This window comes from Rhopilema esculentum, chromosome 3 (genome assembly GCF_057945365.1).
Source record: "Rhopilema esculentum isolate cy_ngs chromosome 3, ASM5794536v1, whole genome shotgun sequence".
Taxonomy (NCBI): Eukaryota; Metazoa; Cnidaria; class Scyphozoa; order Rhizostomeae; family Rhizostomatidae; genus Rhopilema; species Rhopilema esculentum.
In genome coordinates, this window is record NC_142817.1 from 6193638 (window position 1) to 6216498 (window position 22861).

Here is a 22861-nt window from a genome sequence, read left to right on the forward strand (position 1 = left end):
CTCTCTAAAAACCTTAATAGTCTTCAAATAAATCTTAGCAGTGTTTAAGAATCTCAAAATCTTAAAATTTTCTTTCATATTTTCATAAGTTTTAGCCCTTTGCCCGAGAAAACAGATAATATTTAATTCAGTGCACAGAATCCCATGTTCCTAATTTTGTTCCCATATTCAACAGATTAATGCACTTTACTATGAGAACGTAAGACGGCACGGAGTTTCGACAGTGTTGTCAATCCTAAATATGAGTTAAGCTTTCCTTCGTTTCAGGAAATGACTTTTCAATGGCTAACTCCAAGTCAAGTTGAAAAGCTTTCCCGTCACAGTCAGGATTTGTTCTTATTTGTTCAAGCTTGATTTCTGTCAAGAAGACAGACAAGTACACCGTAATAATTGTATCAACCAATCAATTTCTTGAGAGCAAGCCCATCTCTAAAATAAACCTCTCCGTTTAATGCTTTCAAAATCAAACGAAAACTGACCAAATGATCACACTGTTTTTTCAGCTTTTTGCTTCAAAGAAACTTTGCTGTTTGGAACGTTGCAATTTATTTTTCATCCAGATTTCAAGGTCACAAATTTGAATGTCTAATTATTTTTGCGTGCCTGATTATTCCTCTCCTAAAGAATACCAAGTTTTCATTAAATCCAATATTTGATAATCCCAATCTCAAATAGGCCCCCTCACTAGTTTCTATCATTCAATAAACTTACCCTGTCGCATAGACCCCCTTTCACAATCGAGCCTAAGTGTAAGCGACATCCCCTGATCAGGCACATTTCGTGTTCCACAAAGCACATTTCATGTTCCATTATGGCAGTTCTAAATCAATGAAGTAATGATATTCGGACAAGATCCATACTCCATACTAAGCCATTTTTAGCATCAAAAACACCAATGCAATCAAGCCCCCTTTAGAATAACCCAACCCCGAGGCTCATTCGAATAATCATATCTAGGGAGAGTGCGCTTACTGCGCAAAAGTAGAAAAACTATAGAGAAATCAACATGAACATGAAATAACGTGTGAAAGTAAAATCAAAAAATGCAATGATAACATGCAACATTTAGTTACATTGGCAAGAAAACTTCTGATAAGTAATAAAGCTTGAAACAAATTGTTATCTTAATAAAGCAATCAACGATTTCTTGCGGCCAATGGCACTAACAACATAAAGCCTTGGGTGTCCTTATTGATGGCTTTTCATTCTCAAGTCACCTCCTTTTCCATCTTCTTGTGCTTCTTTCTGTGCCTCTTTCATTTGAATCCCTTTTTGAGGAAAATTCAATATTTTCTACTCTTTACTTTTCCCTGTTCTTCTTCCTTTACTCTTCCTTCTCTCCTTTTAAGTTAATTGTTTATTTACTAATGTTGCCGTTTAGCCATTTTTCTTGTTTTTCTTTCTGTGCTTCATCCTTTTTTATTTGTTTTCAATGAAAATCCACCCTACTCTTGTAATTCACTTTAGTTACATTTTTACTCTTTTTTCTTAAAATGAATCCCCGATTTTCCTTTTTGATTTCTTTAAAAGTTCTCTTCATCTATTCCTCATTCTTTTTGTTTTTGCTTTTTCCACTTTTTTTTCTTTTCTCCCACTTTCTTTTAATTTCTTTCACTTTCTTCCACTTTCTTCTTTCTACTTCTTCATTCTCTCTCTTTCTCCTTTACTTCCCCCTCTTCCTATTTTTCCAACTTTCTTTTACATTCTTCCATTTTCTTCTTCCTCTTTCTTCCTCTTTCTTCCTCTTTCTTCCTCTTTCTTCCTCTTTCTTCCTCTTTCTTCCTTTTTCTTCCTCTTTCTTCCTTTTTCTTCGTCTTAATATCTCCATATTCTTGTTTCAAATTTCCTTCTTCATCTGTTCCTACTGCATAATCCCGAATACATTGATAATTCTTTCTAGTATGTGAGTTTCATTTCTGAATAGAAAATCCCACCGCGCTTTTGAAGTAACTGGTACCAAGACATGTATATGGTTGTCCAGTAGCTATGCGGTGGTGGAGGAAACAATCCATTCAAATTTGACCAATGACAAGCTTTGTACCACCAGGCCCCAACCGAATTTACCGCACAATTTGTAAAAGGGTGAAAGTCATGATCGCGATCAAATGTTGTAAAACGCATTCCATTGTGATTAATGAGTGAATCAGCACCGTCACCACTGTACTCTCCCACATTTAAACGATAACCATCTGACTCAGCAGAAATGCTAAAGTCTTTATACTCCGCATAAAATAATCGATTCCCGAAGTTAACATGCTTGAATTCAACACGTAAGGTCGCCCCCCGTCCCGGCAATGCTAGTTGATGGATTTTTTCCAGACCAAGCCAAAAATTTCTGGACATATCACCAAAGCCATTTCTGTATGCATTCCAGTTTCGGTAGAAACTTATTGAAGCATCGACGCGTCGTTGAAAAACAACCCACCATTTGTTCGACGTGTTGAGGTCACAGAATATCATACCTTTGTTGCTGCCTCGATTGGGATAGACTCCACTGCTTCGAATGCCAGATTCATGTAGAATTTTACAATCTAGAAAATAGAAGTATTATGGCAAGCTCTTGCGAAAAATTATTATGAGACAGCATTGCTCTAACTGTCAAATGAAATGTATTCAGATGGTCAAAAGCTCGAGTAACCAAAGTTGGCATTTACAGAAAAAAGGTTTAATTCCAATTAAGGCAAAATTCAAATTAAATAAAATACAAATTATTCAACTTGATGTGCATTAAAATAAACAATTTATGTTATAATAATTTGAGACAAATTTTTATACTCAGTCTAAAGAAGTTAATTTTACAAGAACAAGATTGTAAAGACGATGCCAATAGGTGCATGATAGACAAGGCTACCCATTGATCTAAACAAAAAACAATACGGTAGCACCAAAGGCTTTACCAAAATCCAGTTAAGGTCGTTTATTCGAGATATATATATAGACAGCTTGAAGTTGATGCCTTATTGTAAACGATTTTACTGACGGTATGAAATGCTTTCAAATTGATCAACGCCAGAACATGAATTGCAAAAGTGCGTAGCATAGGATGAAAATCAATAAGATTATTCGTTAACATATGGTATAATATTTTTATATCACTTTCAGCATTCTTCCCCTTTTCCACCTCTTTATCAATAGATACGTTTTAGGTAGGAAAGTTAGAGAGGCGTGCGAAATTCCTTTTTAGAAAAATAAGCCCAAAGTGTAACTAGTTCTATGAAAATATGCCAAAACATCATTTTTCTTATAACATCTGCTGCCAGCAAACATAGTCCCCTTTTTGAAGCTGAAATCACCATTCTCCTGGATACCACTAGTAAATAAGATAAGAGCTGAAAAGGATTCTTGTTCCACTACCATATTAAAGGGACGGTCAATTTTTAAAGCCGCTACCTGATATTATGCATTCGTAGCCAGGGCATGAGCACGTGTCTTTGCAAATGTAACCATAACGACAAGGATTAATCTCTTGACAAACCTCTCCGATCTAAAGGACGAGAAATATAAGTTATTATCTAGAGTTCTTATTAAACCCTTAACATAGTGTTAGCAAGACGCATGCTGATGTTTTCATTGAAATAACAGTAGTGTCCAAAATAGCTACCCATCACTCGAATAGACGCTCCATCTGGTACACACCCAGATGCTCAGATTTATATACCTTTCTATGTTCTTTATATACATGTCATTTCTATTTCTATACATTTCTTGGGGATAAGAGAAAAAGATTTTACGGGATAGCATGACAATGAACACTAAAAGGGAAAAAGAGAGCAAGTACTTTGCTCGTAACTACGATGGGATATAATAAGACGTAGGTAAAAAGTTGCTTACTGCGATATTTACGACTTCATCGAAGAATCTTTGCTTGCTAGCTTTTAAATTGAGTACTTGAGGGTTTATTACAATACATCTAGCCTGAAAACCAGCCCATCATTTCAAAGGAATAAGACTTTTTCCTTTAGCATAATGGGTTGGTTATCAGGCTACAGTACATCTGGCTTTGCTTACCAGCGTGTCACTGTTGTTGGTAGACCTAAAAGTCCAACCAGTCTTTTCCACCAATAAATGTCCACTCGACAACGCATTGTATGACTGGCTATTCAATTGACATGATGTACCATCGTCTTTTGTGTTCACAGTTTTGCAAAGTGGATTCAACAAACATTTCTCTTCACATTTATCAACACCTGTACTAGCAAAGGTCGCTATGACGGATCCTTGAAGAGCAACATTTGTCTTGATGATGTTGAATTTTCCGTATTCTAAACAGAGCAAACGTAAGATTGTGGCATCAACTGCCAGAAAAGTGCACAGAAATGCAACGGTTCTTGCCATTTTTGCAATTAGAGGTCGAAGAGATCGGTACATCAAAAGAGTCGCAAAAGCGAAGAATGCCGTTTTTATCTTCTTGATGACAGGCAAAGGAATTGTTTTAATTGAAGACGGACAGGTAGCGATACTAGTTGGCTGAGAATCAACAAGCAGGCTACCTGTAATATGGCATTGCTTTCTGTATACCTTTTTGTCTATTAAAGAAAGATTAATCTTTATTTCATTTATTGTTCTAGTACCTTGCTCCTGCATTTGAACATACAATCCAGGCAAGTGGTATTTCTCAATAGTGCAATACGAACACAAGCTTTTCAAATAATCACGTCCAATAGGGTTGTAGTATGTAACTGAAAAATGAATAGGGAAATGAGAATTTTAGAGCACCTTGGTGACGCCTTTTCCGCCAATAAACCCGCCTTCTTTAATAGACTCATAAACTCAGCCAAATTTTCTATCAGCTATCTCCCTTTCTCCTTGCAAACCATGTTGGTTTTCACAAAATGACATTGAGGATTAGCGGTCAATTGTTTACATGATTTTTCTGCATCAATTTTGTCATATTTGCCTAAGTTATAAACACTGTTTCAGGGGTAAAAGATGAATGGAGGAAGCATTATTCGGGAAATTTAAATACAGAAACAAGATTCATGCTGATAGACATTCTAATCCTAAGTCATGTTGGCTGGTGTGTTAGCTTCTCTGACAGTAAACTTATTGATTACAATTATGTCTACCCTTCACTGACATCACCTTTTTCTCGCTACAGAAAATTTGCCATTCACTTGAAAATCAAGACTCAAATATTGGGAAAGTATAATTCGCCTCTTTCCACAAAGTCTTTCAACCAAAAGTCTTGAACTGATCTCTAAAGGACGAGTACACAAAATTCTTAATCGAATGCGACAAATCATAGATCTCTAATTTTTTTTATAGATTTAACCATGGACATTGCTTTCAGGGGACCAGATATATAATCCCAGTTCTCCTGAGACACGTACGTAATACCATACTCTGGGTACCAGAGCCTTATAAATTCAAGAGGAAACAAAAGATTGGAGTGGAGAAGCGGAGGAGCGTCTCCTCCGCTTCTCTGCTTGGAATTCTGTTCCCGTGCTCGAAGTTTTGTTGCCCTGGTAACCAGTGTAGAAATGCCATAAAATTCTCCAGTGCTCACCTCTTTCAGATCTCTTTGCCACATTCACACAACTCATACTTCCTCCTAAGGTCTTGTAAACTTTAGAACGCTCTACTCTCCTCCTACTTCCCAGATTCTGGTACCGTCTTTATCAAAAACTAAAATCTTATAGGACAAGGTGGTTAGGACATCAGGATGCTTTGCGATTTTGGGAATATTTTGAGATGATTTCAATTACAAGAGCTTGTTTTTTGACAGCATGGAGTGAAAGTTTATTATCTATCTATCACATACGCAATTCGTTTATTTGAAAAGAGTGCGGATAGAAAGTGTTTTGCTTTTTATCTAGTTCTTTAGCTTGATTGGTTAATTGTAAACGTCATTTTGCATTTCAATATGGTTCTTAGATAAAAGGCAAATAGAGGTGTCATATGCATACATGGTAACACGTTCTTTATGCAATGCGTATAGTAAATTATTTATGAAGATAAGAAACATCAATGAACCAAGGCATGAGCCTTCAGGGAACCCATAATTCATGCAAATAAACTACAAAATCATGCGATGAAGGACAAGTAGCCCCTCTTTACCACACAAACAAGCTCTATTAAAGTTATTTTTCGAATACCTGGTTTGGAGGCAAAATCTTGACATGTTGACAATTCATATTTGCAAATATGCAATTGTGGTTTCTGAGAATCACTGTATTCCTTGAGACCACTGCACTGCAATGTTTGGTTTAAGAATGTCAGCAGGCAATTGCTATCTTAGTTTCTGAACTGCATTTTTGCCGATCTTAAAGGAGAACTGACACGCAAAAATAAGTTTGGCTAAAACGGTAGTTTGTGACAAGCAAATTCCAGGATCGAAAAAATTTTTTAAATCACAGTTACCGTTTTTGAAATACAGGCGTTTTAAGTTGAGGAACGACAATTGTTCCGACAACTTGAAACTCGAGGCGAAAATCGTCACGAGTGGGCGATCATCTTTGACGTCACAAGTGACATGTTCTCAGCACGTATTGTGTTTCTCTATAGAAACCTTTAAGAAAATGCTGCGGACAAATGTTTATTTTGTGCATCTGAAAGAAGCTAATTTTGCATTTTTGACTCATAATTGACTTTTTCAATGGTTTGGGACTCTGAATAGGAGTTTTATTACACTGATTTCGAAACAAATGGAAAATTTCAGCCGTCTGAGTTTTTGCTACCAACCAGCGCTGCCGCTTGGGCAGACAGTCGTTCCATGGCTCAACAGTGACGATATTATGAACAAAGAACAGACTGGAAGTACAAACTGATATAGAGTTTCGATTAAAAACATTGCTATTGCTACAATCTAAATGGGATCAGGTATCGTAAAACTAGAATTTCTGTATGGCCTAATTCGCTGAAATGCCTATGATGCCCTAAACAGAACTGCAAGTTATTTATTATCAATATAGCATTGTATGATTGTTTTTCCATGTTTCAAACTCATTAACTGTATCGTGATATTAAATAGTAAAGGCGGGTTGAAAGTCGCACTTGTGCGGATTATATGCCATTTTCACCGGGTGTGGAGGGTTTCGGGAATTACCTTTAAGGCTGTTGAAAAATCTGGATCTACGAAATAGGCTCTTAGCTCTTAGTCATAGAACTTGATTTCTTAGTCGAAGAAAATGCTTTTTAGTTGTCATAGGAATATCAACTGGCGCATTATCTTCTTTTGCAAACAATTTTGACTTGGGTAGGGGATGGTCTTTTCAAGACTAGGTTATTCCCTAGTATCTCAACCTCTGTTAAAATACGGTAATCAAGTTTAGTGAAATTATTATTTAGTCACAATCGCAGCTCCCGTCAACCAAGGTTTTTTCTTGAATTCATATTTCTGCACCCAAAGCAGGTTGCAGGATCGCTTTTACCGCCGTCTCCACTAGATTTCGTTTGTCTTTTGGCTATTGCTTCAACCCCCCCCCCCCCCCATTCCCATGTTGCGATTTTATTTGTAATTATAAAAGTAAAAACTTTGAAGAAATGGTATCATCAGTTTTTAAACAAAGTCGACTCCTTTTTTCATAAGCTTAGAGGTTCTTTCAATGTTTCAAAGCATGCTGGTTCGAAGATATCATGGCATAAAAATAAATTTATGTGGATATTAGCGTCCTAGCAGACATGTAGCTAAGATTTTCTAGCTTTTTTATACTTATAAATGAAATGCCTGACAATTTTTTGTCTTTTCACCGCGGACTATTTTCAATAAAACATGAAACTTCATTTGTACTCTCACCGTTGCGGTGAAAGCCTTTACAACGGCATTGTTAACATGTCACTTGTGACGTCAACCGAGAATTTTAACAACTCCTGGCGATAATCTTGTTTCCGCTTCGGGAAATTCCCGAGTCCTGGCTGTGACGTAATTGACGGATAAAAGTGCAAATATCAGAAAAACGGTTAATCTAAGAAGAAAACTTTTTCCAGATTTGAAATCAGCGACAAATTTGGCATAGAATAAGCTAAAGTTATTTTTGCGTGTCAGTTCTCCTTTAAGGGTGTGGCAAGAATATTTGACCAACTCTTAGGACCCCAATACTCTTTAACGCATTATTGTTAGTGGCCCTGCGGGGACATCGAAGAATAGGCCATACAAAGAATCAAACAGATACGTTGCATTCATGGTTTTTAATCTGCATTTTAAACTACTGAACAAGTTATTCTATAAATAAAATCTATGCGTAAATGATAGTTTTTGGATGCTATTCATCAATGAGTATGTGGCAATTAATTCATAGATCTGGGGACTGAGGTGAAATTTCTCACAAAGGAATTGAAGCCTTTTTAACTGTAAAATTGATAATGCAAACTCTGATATTAGAGTTTTGACTTGAAAAATGCAATTAGCTCCTACCAAAATGCATACAAAATTAAATGGAGTTGCATTCTTTAGGTTTTTGTGAATATCAAGGACCATATCCCCATAAACATTAACAACTGCCCCTTGTTCGCTTAAAGATACCCCCATAAATATAACATTAACAACCAACTAATCTGCAAAATTATTTCATTTGAATGAATTTAAAGGTCTATTCTGCATTCACTAAACAACAAAATTAAGATAGAGGATCGAAGAAACAAAAATAATTGCAAAATATTGAGGAATATACTAATAAACATATGTCTAAACACACATCTCCCACGCAGTGTGGTGAAAAAGAGAAAGCTAGATAAGAAGATTTTGTCGGGTCAGAAACGGAATTGTCGCATCATTTCCAATTGATACTTACTATCTGTTTGAAAATAGAGATCGCAGTCAGTTTTAAGGATACAACTATAATGCTCGCCAGTTCTGGTGTCAATATCTCAATACATTTGATACTGACAAAACGGGTAGGGTACAGCAAAACGGCTGACATGGTACTTTGTGTTTCAAGATCTGGATATCAACCTGATACAAAGGTTTGATTTCCCTTTTCTGAAATAAAAATTTCTGCAGCATTTTGTATTCCAAGGATTGTCTTTTATTTAAGCAAATCATTTGCAATCAAGGCAGATTCATTGTAAGCAAAAGTAATGGAGAGAAAGAGAGAGAGGAGGGGAAAAGGGGGAGGGAAGGGGAGGGGAAATGGGAGTGCAAGAGGCATCCATCATAAACTGCTACTGGACCTGCTTTACATCTATCTATTCTAAACTCTTATTGCTACATTGCATACATTACCCAAAACTTTCTGCATCAAGAAGTGAAATGTCAGAAGTGAATGCACGATATTCCTACAAAAGACAGTTATTTAAAAATACCAGTCATAAAATACATGCTCTCAGTTTCCCCAAACTATGTAAATATTTTAACTGCCTTTTTAAGGAAAAGCGAAAATAATTGCGAAAAATGTTGTTTTTTACAAGCTTGCTTGAAAGCAATACAAGATTTATTCAGCTGTGAAGGATCGTAACAAAGTAAACATCCGTTAAAGGAAAAGCCAAACGTTTAAATTGACTAAGATACTGTATAGGTAATTTCGATAAAAGTCTCTGAAATGAAGAAACATCGAACATTTTCCTAAGGGCACACCATCAATAAAATGAACAGCCTCGAATTCAACATTGTGAAACGGAGACTACGAATGATTCGACACGTGATGTCATCGAACTGGAGCACTGCTACCGCCTTTAGTCTGTTTGCTTTGGGTCCCTGTTGTTTGGTTTGACATTAATAGTTTACTTTTTGACACTTGCGATCTTTGAGGAAACGGCTTAAAATTTATAGGGTACAATGCTTTCCTGTCAACCCTAAAATAGGACGAATCCAAGAAACTATCGTTTGAATCTAAATCTCCTCCAGCAACTTTGTGTTTTAACTGGTCTTGTGAAGGTTTAGTTCTTAGCGTTTCAACTTGCTGCGTCTCAGTCGCGTTTATGACTTTACTATACGATAATGTTGTTGCACCTCCAGGATCAACTCTCTCTTCCTTTCTATTTCCAACCTCAGATATTTCTGAACTAGAATTCCCAGCAATTTGACTACGATTTGCACTGTTCGCTCTGGCAATTTTCGATGTAAACGGATACCTGTCAATTCGTTTTTTTCTTCGATCTTTTTCAAAGTTAGGCAGGTCAATAAACAAATGATTTATTGCCTTTGACCTCATCTCGTCCTTTGGCCTCGTCGTCTGACTCGTGAAGCCATTGAAAACCAGCATATTCTTTTTTTGCAGCTTACGCATGCGCATGTACTGTTTTTGCAAATGATTGATATCCAAATTCTCCTTTTCTCTTCGCTTCTCAGCTGCTGCCCTCTGTTGACTAAACTCTTTTTGACTGTCTGGGTCCGTATCAACAGCACCAGGGCTTGCTGCAGCAATATCATTCTTGGATGGGGTTTTCTCCAAATCTGCCGACGCCGCCTTGGCCAGACTTTCGGTGCTAGAAATCGGAAGAAAACCGAGGCAGCCTACAACACCATTGTCAGCCTCGCTATCATTTCCATCTTCATCACTGATGACATCGGGCTGGACTGCTGAAAACGACAAAAGTTATAATTGGCGAGAGGAGAAAAACTGGGCGTGGCAGCTTTGCAGGAATCTTTCTCTTAGATACGAAAACAGAAAACAAGTCAAAGAAAATGGGAAAGAAAACCACGGAGGAAGGAGAATACCGGAAGAACTGAGAAGCAAAAGGAGAAAAAGGGGAGGGGTAAGCGAAAGAAGGAAAGAAGAGATAAGAAAGCGACGAAAGAATGGAATGAGGAAAAAGAAGAAAGTATGGTGGAAAGGAAAGCGAGAGGAAGGCAAGAGTAAATCGGGGCAAAGCAGCTGAAATTCAAGTTTACGATATATAGGCTCTAAAGACGGAGATCCGTTTGACTCTAACGCAATGAGTAGAAGAACTTGTCGCGCGGTAGGTTAAAACTAAAATGTAAGAAAACGTTTTATTTTAGACAGTTAAGATTTTTCAGCAAAAGAGTATGTATCTCTTGTATGTCATTGCACAAATGTTGTGACATAACAAAATCTTCTACAGACAGCTAAAAGCTTTGGTCTTGAAGGCATGGCGCGCCAGTCTTAACGAACTGAATAATCTCAATTTAACCTTATATTCTAAATCCAGCAGACTTAGAAATGTCAGCTAACCAACCAAAGCGTGTGAAAACATTCGAATAACCATTTGTGAAGATAACAAAATCAATGGGACAGCCGGTTGCACCGAAATCATTTGATACAGTGTATCAGCGCGGCGTCATACATAAATTACTAACCTAGCTTTCCACTGCTCTTTTCGTTTGAATTATCCTTTCCAAAGGTCGAAAACGGGTGTATGTCATATGTGAATTTCTCGCGAAGCTCAACGATTTTCCGATAAGGAAATGGAGCCAAGGTAAACACCGTCTAAAAATCAGAGTTTGGAGTAGTGCAGCTCGACGAAGTTTTATATGCCGTAAAAGAGTAAGATGTTATTGACATTTTACAGAAAAAGTCGTACAGAAAAAATATAAATATCACAAATTATCAGAAAAATCAATAATTTGCTATTTCTACAAAAGGCACAGCATTCAAAGTTTCTTGATAATTTGCACATGATATAAAGTTAGCCTTGCTAGTATGTTACTTTAATAGGGATAGTTTAAAGGTAGTTTTATGTCCTGAGTTGGCAATCCTGCTCCAAAAACCTTGAGACTTAGCTTAAAATCAAATGAACATAGAGGCAAATAATGGACATACCTCCATTAGCTTTGGTCCGCTAATGAACTCTTCATCCATCATTTTAGACAACAGAGAGCCCATTTTCAAGTAAAAATCAGCAGCCGTTTTAGTACTATCCAAGTAGCTAAGAGGACAAAGATAATTTGTTAAAATAAAATATACATAATCGTATAGAACAAGTTTAGTTAAACCAGTATTGTAGAGCTTCACGTGTACGACAGAAATGGCACGGAAATCTGGCAATACATTTCATAATATGAAATTTGACTTTGATTAGGGTTTAAAAAAATATCTCTTTTACTTTGACAGATGTCATTTAATCATGCCACCTTCCCCTTGTTCATTATAGACCACAGATTTCATTATTTTATCGAATGATGACGATCGCATTTAAAAAGAAAGTCCTACATGAATTCTAGCATAAAAATTTTCTTGACTATAGTAGTATAAGTGACAATTGATAATTCAAGATTTGGGACATTTGATGATAGATCGTGGCAGCTGGCGCTACAGAGTCAGATTGGTCCGGGTAACCAGCCCGACCGGATATGGGTAATCAGTCCATGAAAGTCAAATGTCCCTCAGGAAAGACCGACTCTCAAGAAATTGCGCAAAAATTGAGTTTATAATGAAATTTGTTTATCTGAATAAAATTCAAATTTCTTTATATACTTACTCGGCTAATATCGCCCAAATTGCAAGCGCTACTCTTAACAGCACCTCAGAGCCTTCAAGCAAGACAGCGTCCCATATTCGCAAAACAGTTTCACGAGGCAAACAAGTGGCAAATAAAGTGAGAAACCACTGCATTGTGAATACGTTGACCAATGGCGGCTCATAACTGCTATTGCCTGGAAACTGGCTTTGTACTGCAATGGATTCTCTTTGCAGATTATCAAGATGTTTAGCCAGCTGTGGCAATTTGATTGACATTAGTTCTCTAAGCACGGCCATGTCAGCTGACAATGCCCTTAGGTTATTTGCGAAGTAATTCCTGGGCAGTATGAAGTCAACCAAATAAATCATCACCTAGAATTTGAACGAATTTTTTATAAGAAAGTGAGCGAACAGGCTAAACAATGTGGCCTGACCAGTACAAACTAACAGGCTTTTTGGAATTAGATAGACTGATAGAATAAAAACTTAACCATGATGTTTCTTGTCTAGACACGAAATGTAAGTAAAATCGACTTAGCTATTCTACCAAAGGCAAACCTATCAGCTAAAACATATTTCAACCTTTTTGTGAAGCAGGTCACATTATCTAAACCGCATTTTCACCCAGCTCACAAAGAAGCTATCTATAGAAACACTGGGTCATATTATTTCAAAGCAATGTGACTGCAAAGACGGCCTCCTTTCCATACCTTCAAAGCCTCTTCTTCGTTTCCCTCAACGACTTGAAGAATCAATGCTGCGATGACATTAAAACCTTGACAATAACCAACGGACTTATTCCAGCGAGCATAGGCCAACAGAACTCGTTTAAGGCTTGCTCGTTCCCCTTCAGTATCTGATTCAAAAAACCAACTACATCCAGTTCTGTGTAGGTCCTGCAAAAAGAGGGAATGGCTTAGAAAAGAAAAACAATGAACCATTAGGTGGGCAAAAAGCAACAGCAACGACAAGTACACGTCGATCTAGCTTATGACGAAATGGGTGTTACGTAGTCATTTCAATGGCATTGATAAGACTTTCGCCAAACGTGGATTTTTGTAAGAGGATTTTTCTTAGACCTTAAAATACGCGGCACTATATCTATCAAGTTCGTAAAAAATTAGAGAGGGTTTCACATCCATTACACCCCCAGTTAGCCACGCTCATGACTCCGACATTAATGACAGCGTTAAAAAACTTTCATCAAACATGATTTATTTTGTAAAATTAATATTCTTAAACCTTAAAATACGGGCATTATATCCATCCAACTCGCAAAGGCGGGGGGGGGGGGGGGGGGGTTCACATCCATTACACCCCCCAGCTAGCCAAGCTCCTGATTTCGATATTTATGATAGCGGAAAGAAACTTTCAGCTTATTGATAATTTCAAATAAAAATAAATAAAAAGGAAATTTCTCTGCCAATTTTTAAGCCAAACATTTTTGCAATTGTTTTTATTATCAAATATATCAAATAATATTTTTGACCGCTTCGCAAACATTTTATCAAGGATTTGCCCTAACTGGTCATTTGTTCACTTTCAAACCCCATCAAAATTTATGTTGATATACACGCCTATTTTTGGCAAAATGTTTAGCAGATGGAAACATCACTATGGCAATTCGCCATTTACGGCTAAACATGCCGCTTCAATATTATGTGTGATAAACCTGCCATGCCATTTAAATTGTTTCTAGTCCTTGAAAAGTTGTTTGACAATTTAAAAGGGCAAATCAGCCCATGAGATAATGTTACAAGGAAAATCTGCACATCAATTTAGTTTAATGAGATATCGCTGACATAAAACGTCTGGAAAAGACCATTATTGTTCCGACTTAGTCCATCATACAATATCAGGTTTCAGATCATTCGGAATATGTTCCCAGAAAGTCTTCAGAATTGGCAAAAAAATTAACTAAAACAAATACATTATACCAATTTTAAAAAATAAAGTTCAAATAAAAACAAATACACGCTTTTTTTTTTATAAGGAACCGTTTATAAGGAACCTACATGTAGAAGGTCAAAAAACTTAAGGAACTTTTACTACTAAAGGCCAAATCCCTAAGGAACTTTTTAATTTTGAATATATTTATATTTCCGCACAATTTACAATTAGGAAGCCGGTTCCATTGATTTTCAGTAAAACCGGCCATGCTCATGGGGCCAAGAATCAACATGAGAAATTTCCGTTTTAACTCACCTCACATGCAGCTGTGCTTTGTTGTGAATTCACACTTTAGGTGTTTTAGTTTTAGTCAAATAGGTTAGTCACAACAAAATAGAATTCTTATTCTGTGTGTGTGGCTGAGTATTACAGTAGTTGCAATATGGGAGATAAGAAAAAGCAGTCAACGTTGTTCAAGTTCGGTTTTTCTAAAAAGATACCTCATCGAAATGAGTTACAAGAAGTCCCTGGTCGTTCGTTTGTTGAGGATGATGATGTAAGTTTGTATCGTTGTGACACATGCAACAAGCATTTCAAAAGTAAGTCTGGCCTTACGATGCACGTGTCTTGGTGCACTTCGAAAAAAGACAGTGAGAGAGAAAAAGAACAACCAACTAAAAAAATCGATGAAATTCCATTGATCTTGGAAAGTAGCGCCGAGGCTGTTGAGCCACAAAGCTGTTGAGCCACAAAGTCATTTAAGTAAGGCTGTTGAGGCCTCAGCAGCCTGTGAGGAAGATGTAAGTGATGAAGAAGATGAAGGGGATGAAGAACTTGAGCCTGACGAGCTTGAGCATGAAAGAGTAGACCATGTAAAAGATCGTGTCTACGAACATGAGTTGATTAATAAAAAAATACGCGCATTCTACGACGAATGGCACACTGGACAAGTGAAGTGGTTCAACACCAAGCTGGGAGAGTTTAGAGTTCTTTTCGAAGACGGTACTGAAGACTACATTGTGTCAGACGACATCAATGGAGTGGATATGCAACTTCTTTAATGACTATTATTATTAATTTTATATTATATGAAGCTTCTTTGTGTTTTAACTTGTTATCTTTTCTTAAGTTTATAGCAAAACGCTGAATTTGATTGTTTTTCTTGCGTCTGTACTAATTATTGTCCACTAAATGCCAACTTAAAATTAAGGAACTATTAAGGAACTTTTAGAACTACAAAGTGGTCAAAACAGGTCTCAAAATAAGGAATTTAAAGAACTAGGCCCGAGCTAGGTTCCTTATAAAAAAAAAAGCGTGTAAACGTCTTCGCAATATCATTGACACAGAAATTTGTCGAATCTTTTCTGGTCTTTCAGACAATTATTAAGTTATCGATTTTTAGAAAGGGGTTACGACATTTTTGTTGGCTAAGAGCAGGGGTGGACAGTCAAATTTTTTTTGAGGGGGAGAGGGGGGTTGCAGGCCTATTATTTTAATAAGATGACGTCATATTTCCCCATTGTTTTAGAATCAACAAATATTGTCCTTGAAAGTATTGAGTGGACGACCCCCCCCCCCCTCTTCCCCAGGGTCTCCATCACTGGCTTGGAGTTTGAATACATAAACAAAAACAACCCTTGCGGATAAGGTACTTTCCGCCTTGTTCTTTTGGGACCTTATCCTGACACTTTACACTCTGAGGGGTGTCATACGAAAAACCTTAAGGTATGATGTGAATTGTTTGCTTTTTTAAAGCCACTTGCGCATTACGACGAATATACGGTGATATGATTGTATTTTGAAACTTACTTGGATGTATCGGTTAAAATTTTTCAAATTTGCAAAAACTATAAAAATTTTTTTATAAAAGCCACATTGTGCAAACACGTGTAATCACCTTTACAATTTGTGTATCCAGCTCATCGTCTTCCGGGTTCCTTCTATCGTTGAAGCAGTTCCGTCGCACTTTATTCCAGTTTTGATCTTTTACACAATATTCAGCCAGAGACACCCATGTCTGGTTGAAAAAAAAACACATTAATTAACATTTCTTAACTGATGTACGGGAAGATCCATAATTACTATAGGTCAGTGGGTTATGGGTGGGGGTCATAAAAGCTACTAGATTGCGTACATAGGAGGGTGAGGTAAAAAGGAAACCTAAGTAGGATGAAACTTCATAGCAAGCTACAGTTTAACTGAACAAACAAGGGCTCAAAACCATCTGGGAATCATCAGCTATGGTAAAGAGCACCCTTTGACTACCAGTTAAGGGACCATGCAGCCCTCTCCTTCGTCCCATTCATAGAAAGGATATATTAAGTACGTCATACAGGGAGGAGGGGATAGTCAGCTGCAAAACATATGACCCTGTAAAGAGTCTTTTAGCCTTTTCTATAATGAAAAATGCTGCTTTTCAACCAAAGTATCTTAATGTAAAGAATAAAACGGTTAAAAAACCTTTTTAAGTACTTAATTGACATTACTTCATTGATGCACAAAGATCTCATTAGGTTATTCATTGCATCTTGCATAGCAGAACTATTCTGCATCAATATGGATTTTACTAAATCACTAGAGGCTTCTTAGAATTCGCAACTTGGACTCAAGAAAAGTCAACTGGACTTGGGACATTTCTGCTTCAACTTTTAGCAGCTACACAAAACTAGTTACTGAATGGTATTTAGCAGTTAGTAATGAAATCAGCAACATACCCTTTTTCTCCATTGAGGAGGTATGCCATCAGACAGTCTAACAACAGATTTGAATGCGTCATGCCACTGAAAAAATAAGCAACATATGTTGATTATGCAAACTTCAAAAATACAACCTTGCTATGACACAAGGTAGCATGTAGGCTCTAAGGTTCTAAGAGGTGACACCACTATGAGCTAATTGGCATCAAGATTTTTTTAAATACAAAATATTTGCAAAAAAATCTAATAGAAACCCCATAAAACTTCTGCTCTGTGAATTAATGTTTGATGACCAGAGGTTTAGATTCTACAGCTACAAAATTGATTCTCAAGTGAGCGGTAGTCCTTAGAATATAAAGTAATATGAATTCAAACAGCTATCCCCAAATGGCGAAAGAGCTTTGGTAACCTTCTTGCAGTTAATGATTGACAATAATTTGTATTTTCTTTTCATTGCTGTTGTTATTGCTATATCTCCAGACAGTAAATTTAAAATCTAGACATGTAGTTTGATCAATTAAGTCTACAGAATAAAATTTAGTGCAAAACTTAAAAAAAGGAAATAGATGACTATATATTTCAAAGGTTGAAAGAATTTAAAAAAGGGAAAGAATATCTCAGCAATAGTATACATTCTAAATCAGTTCAGCATTTATTTGCAGATTATATGAAAATGAATGCTGGAACACAAAACTACTACTTTGAGGTCACCTGTCTAAACCCTTTCTTTCCTGGACTTGGAATGAATGAGAATCTTATTCTTGTATCGACTCCTAAAATGAATGTTAATGAAATCTAAATGTATCATTATTCATTGAGAAATGTTAAAATCTAAAGGTTAATTGTGTGTATGACTGCACATACCTAAAATCACCTGACTTGTAGAGAAAACTTGTATTAGACCATCAGCATTCAGACATAAAGTGGTTAATACATTTCTTTTCTGACTTTAGCTTACCTAGTTTTGCTATAATACACATTTGTTAGTGGGTGAACAAGAAACAAGCACCTAAAAATGACTCAAAATAGAGCTCTAAGTGCTCAAAATCGATGTCATCACCTTCACTCCCACTTGACTTGCGCTCGCTTTTATTCACTGTATTTGCATTCAGCCACTTTGAAATTTGGTCGGAAGGTGAAGAACAACCAGAGCAACATCAGCAACAGTTTTTGATGTCAGTGAGAGCATGTTTTGCTCAGCTTTTGGCAGAACTAAACATCCAAAACAGCACTTTTGGAGGCTTTCTTACTGCAGATTTAATTTTCAATCACAAAAACGATTTGGTTTTTCAAAATCAGCGAAAAATTTTTCACAAGTTAAAGTTCAAATATGATGGGCCAATCTTTTTACTTAGAAAAACTTAGAAGCACTTTAACTTAAGTCAAACAAACTCTTGTGCAGAATATCTTTACACAGCAAAAACTCCATCAGCCACTTTTGTCATTCAAACACCAACCCAAAGATTTTTATTGTCACAACTTAGAGAAGATAAGTGTCAAAGCTTTGGTGGAAAGGCATATTTTGGTAACAGGTTGTAATGTAATAGACAGTGGAATGAAAAATGTGGCAGCAGACGAGCCTGTGGGGGGGGGGCAGTAATAAAGTGCCTATAGGCTATCAAAATGATAACAAATATATAGATAGTAAAGATGTCAGAAATATATATTAATGTCTCTACCTTGGTCTTTGAAACTGCATTTAGATTATGTAGTACTATAAAAAGCATCAATATAAGAATATTTAATTTCACTTTTGAACTTACTTCTTTTTAGAGAAACTGCTTGTAAGATAGCAGTTAGCATATCAAAATTCTGTTGCAACTTGTGTGCATTTCTGTCTCTCTGTTTTAACAATCTAACAAGTTTTGATGACATCATGTTTGTACTCCTCCTCATTTCCTTGACAAGAAGTGCAAGTTCTTCTAAATCTAAACCAGAAATAAAGGCATACTTGAACAAGTGAAGCTATATTTTACCAAAAATGATGCAATAAAAACCTTTTATGTTCCCCAAACTGGTGAATTAGAATCTAGCAAGCATGAAGCTTAGGATCCCCAGGAACTTGTGTTCCATGGATGACAAAACATTACCTCTAGTGTCAAGATAATACTGTCCTAAAATGATTAATTTCCATTTTTAATGTTGCAAATGACGTACTGTGAGAGGAATAGAGGCCTGTGAATCCTTGTTTGGCTTACTTCTGCACCAGGATCACAGATTTTTGATCATATTATAAAACAGATTATTGGATACTAATATTCTGCAAATGACTGACTTTGTCAATTATGTGGAGTGCAGAGAAAGCAGAGCAGCCAATTTAGCAAGCAGATTCTTGATTCAAATAATGGTGGTTGATTATTTTCATAGAAAATGAGAATGAATCAAAGACAAAAAAATGAAACAGCTAAGATGTGAGTGCCCTCATTCACATCCATCTTAGGTTCATGTCAGTACCTCATGTTAACTTTGGTCACCTAAAGTCAAAAATAAATTTTGTTTTGTCTCTAGGATAAAACTGCAATTATAAAAAACAGGTGCTAATTTTATCTTAAAGGACAAATATTCTTTAACAGTTGGAGGAAAAGAATTAAAAATGTTTTCTGTTTTGAGAAATGGTTTTGTAAGTAAAAGCATATTTCAAACATTCTCATCTTCAAGAAACTGACATGACCTTTTTATCTACTTTTTTAAATCTTTTTTAATTGAGGTTCTGAAAAGCTCATTATGTCAGCCCTAAACAACGTTGTTTCACTGCTGACATCCATTTAAAATACTGACCCAGCCATGCAAAACAGTCTGAGAAGACAGTGTTCATTGTCACATTTGCCTAAGGAGAAACAAGTTTTAAGGAACATCTGATGGCTGTTACAAGGCATTTTGTAAAAAATTGCTTTGATAGAAGGAGTTTGGTAGTTTGACAAAATCTTTAAAGATCTTTCTAACATTAAATTTTGGAGCCAAGGGATATGATTTTCTGATTTCATCATCATCAACAATTTACACTAATACAGGTTGCAATCAAAAACATTTGCTTTAAGCATAGATGAGCACATTTTAAACTTGATTCCTTACACAAAAAGGAAATAACATCTTATGGTTTTACTTTTTTTCACTTATATGATGAAGTGAAAAGACGGAAACTTTGTGAAAAGATTTCCAGAAGTCCCAGGTCCACACAGTTATTAGCTGCCAGAACGCTAACATGTGTTAACAACTAGAATCTTGCTTGCTTGCTTGCTTTTAGACATAACAATAAAAACTCTGCCACCTGCATTTAACTCATGCTGACCTGTTACTTAATAAAATAAGATAGTCACAATGTAGCTGTTATCTGTGATAAAAATCTCATTAAATCATCAGATATATAATGTGCTCAAAAATAACAAAGCAGACCAATCAATTCCCAAAATCATTAGCATATTGAAGCTGGTGATGTGGTAAAGTTCTCTCCACACAAAATATTGAACACTTTGCTAATTGAAAAATAAAAAAAACAGGTAGCATAATTACATAGGCAAATAATCAAAAGTCACTTTGAACTAATAACAAACAAAATTGATGACAGCTGTAATTTACTATTGCCATCACTTGCTTTTTTAATGTGCTAAAAATTTCAAGATGAATGCATCAGGCAACCTACAAACAGGTTTAGCCACAATTTTGTATATAAGAAAATGTTAACAATAAAAAAAAGATGGATTCATAATCAACCAAGAATCCTTCTTAATTCTCTTAGGCTATCATTATCATATCAATATGTGCTGAAAGTGAGGAACTATTCTTATGGTTACAATCAAAGTAATTTTAAATGAAATTGAATTTTTTCAAAGAAACTAAATATCTGTCCTTAGTTAATTGCAAAAAGGGGCATCCTTGAAAAATATTGGTGATGCTGCACACATCAAAGACAAAGTTCTGCTAAGCATCAACAACATCAGAAAGCATTAGGATTGTTTTGAGTATATTGAGTTTATAAATTGTGATTTAGCTGAAGATTCTGTAGAGTAATTCTTTTTCACGTGGATAATACAGAATTGAAGATTTTCTAAGCACGATACCTTTTGTTTCCAAGTATGACTTGTCCAGCCTCACTCTTGTCTCATCGTTATCTAGGCTTGAGGCAAAACAAAATGTGCTGCTTGTTGTTGAACATTCTGTAATGTTGTCACTGTCGATTGACTTGCAAGTCTCACGAGTGGAATATCGCTCGTATATTTCAAACAGAAGACCGTCGACTGCTGATCTTTTCCTGCTCTGATTATCACCATCAACATCACTGTTTGTACTTGAAGTCGAGTTGCTCGACCCAACAGAAGTTAACTTGAGCTTTTGTCTTGCCCTTACTAGTCTAAGGGCATCGTCTTTCTTAAGAATGTCTTCATCAGAGTCAGCATCAGGAAAATTGTTGCTTTCTGGTATCAAGTTTTGTTCGTCCACAACGAACGGTGAGTCCAGGCCATCTTCAACGACAGACCAACCAGGCTGGGAACTCTCTACAGAATCGAAACTTCTTTGGTTAGAAGATTCGTCATCTGCATCACTTTCATTTTGACTGCTCTTTTTGTTACTTAGACTTGAAAAGTCGTTACTAAGATTAATGGAAACGAACAAATCATCATCTGCAGCAGGAGTACCTGCCATTGTCGTCCGCCATTGATCACCTTCTGTATAAGAGAAATGTCATACGCCTGCAGCATGTGCAGGCAACAGTGACGGCCATGTCAAATGGCAAATGCATTCAAATGCTACGATATAATCCAACATAATAATCGCATTTTTTTCAGGTTTAATGAATTGAAAACTATGTGATAAAGATATTATTTTCTAACGATCTATAACAAAGTAAGTTTTAAAAATCTTGCCTTTCTAGCATTCCCACCTCTTTGGTAAACCCGCCTACATCCTAGCAATTTCTTCTTCATATTTCGTTGCATCGAAAACTTTCCTCTCAATTATAATAATAGTGTTTAACGAAAAAATACAATGTACATATCCATAAAAACATGCAATGAGGGTTGACAACGAGCTCAAGAAAAAATAAGAAATTGCAAAATTTCAATTTAAAAAAGAGTCCAAAAGTTTTAATTTTATTGATTTTTCTTTGTTTTTATTGTTTTTCTTTGTTTCAATCGTTTTTCATTTGTTGATTTGCGTTTTTATTCTTCCATAAATGCTTAATTTTAAAACAAAAAAGCAACTTTAGGTCCTGGAAATAAGAAACCAAAGCTAAAACTTTTAGTACTAACACGCCAAAATTTGGATGCCAAATCAAGTAAATTTTAGTACTTCGGGTGCTGATCCAAGATTCTTATAACATAAGAAAACATATACCCATTTTGATTGATTGATACACAATAACGATACACTTTGCTTTAATTTCAATAATTTGTAGCTTTTAGCATCGTTTTATTAGTTCTTGTATCTATCCTTTAAAAATGGGGAACTGATTTAATTGTACGTATATAAGGTTGCTTTTCTTTAATGTTATTATTGTAATTTTGGATTAAATAATTGAATTTTGAAAATGTGTAATTAATAAATTTACTGAAATAATGTTTTGAGTTTATCATGCGAACATCCCCAAACACGATGACACATTAGCTGAAATCATAAGAGCAGTCCAAATAATAACATGAGACGTTGAATGGTTGTTGGTTAGTACCCAATGATTATTCTCGCCTCCACAGCACGACCAACTGTACAAACAAGCAGACGAATTTGACCAGCCTACAGACTTTTTTGATATAATTGGGAGACTACACGTCATGAATTAAAATTGTTAAAACCAAATAAAGGCAAAATACGATCGAAGATTCAATTCTGATCTAATGACCTTATGGTTGTTATCGTACCCAAGTCGGTTAGAATTATTTTTAATTTTATCTAGAGTTGGAGGTAAAGATACTCTGCCATGAATTGAACAAAACAAACCAATGGCAATACGTATAAAACATACAGAAAAGATCTTTTGGCCTTGCA

The 22861-nt window shown here is 36.0% G+C and overlaps 2 protein-coding genes across 3 annotated transcripts; both read right to left on the reverse strand.

Moving 5' to 3' along the window:
• Window positions 1-59: 59 nt before the first annotated feature.
• Window positions 60-6264, reverse strand: LOC135692911 (uncharacterized). The gene is made up of 4 exons (XM_065211252.2): window positions 6096-6264; window positions 4009-4679; window positions 3391-3484; window positions 60-2531 (listed from the first exon to the last, which is right to left on the reverse strand). The coding sequence occupies exons 2-4, from the start codon at window positions 4582-4584 to the stop codon at window positions 1897-1899; spliced, it is 1305 nt and encodes a 434-aa protein (XP_065067324.2). The 5' UTR covers window positions 4585-4679; window positions 6096-6264; the 3' UTR covers window positions 60-1896.
• A 1731-nt stretch (window positions 6265-7995) lies between these two features.
• Window positions 7996-22841, reverse strand: LOC135692908 (TBC1 domain family member 30). 2 transcript variants are annotated; one of them, XM_065211248.2, is made up of 10 exons: window positions 20941-22841; window positions 18646-18810; window positions 17594-17655; window positions 16901-16966; window positions 16084-16203; window positions 13007-13192; window positions 12316-12668; window positions 11658-11763; window positions 11195-11324; window positions 7996-10453 (listed from the first exon to the last, which is right to left on the reverse strand). In XM_065211248.2, the coding sequence occupies exons 1-10, from the start codon at window positions 21521-21523 to the stop codon at window positions 9582-9584; spliced, it is 2643 nt and encodes an 880-aa protein (XP_065067320.2). In that variant the 5' UTR covers window positions 21524-22841; the 3' UTR covers window positions 7996-9581. The 2 variants fall into 2 exon arrangements, with proteins under 2 accessions (XP_065067320.2, XP_065067319.2); XM_065211247.2 differs by having other exon boundaries at window positions 7997-10456.
• Window positions 22842-22861: the final 20 nt, after the last annotated feature.

What these genes read in the sequence shown, in the direction of transcription:
- LOC135692908 (XM_065211247.2), bottom strand. Translation starts at nt 21,523, where the DNA reads ATGGCAGGTACTCCTGCTGCAGATGATGATTTGTTCGTTTCCATTAAT. An exon ending in AGCAGTTTCTCTAAAAAGAA is followed by an intron (nt 17,656 to 18,645) that starts GTAAGTTCAAAA and finishes CATTCATTTTAG; the next exon opens with GAGTCGATACAAGAATAAGA. An exon ending in ATTTGGGCGATATTAGCCGA is followed by an intron (nt 11,764 to 12,315) that starts GTAAGTATATAA and finishes TTGTCCTCTTAG; the next exon opens with CTACTTGGATAGTACTAAAA.
- LOC135692911 (XM_065211252.2), bottom strand. Translation starts at nt 4,584, where the DNA reads ATGCAGGAGCAAGGTACTAGAACAATAAATGAAATAAAGATTAATCTT. An exon ending in CCAACAACAGTGACACGCTG is followed by an intron (nt 3,485 to 4,008) that starts GTAAGCAAAGCC and finishes CTCGTCCTTTAG; the next exon opens with ATCGGAGAGGTTTGTCAAGA. An exon ending in CTACGAATGCATAATATCAG is followed by an intron (nt 2,532 to 3,390) that starts GTAGCGGCTTTA and finishes TCTATTTTCTAG; the next exon opens with ATTGTAAAATTCTACATGAA.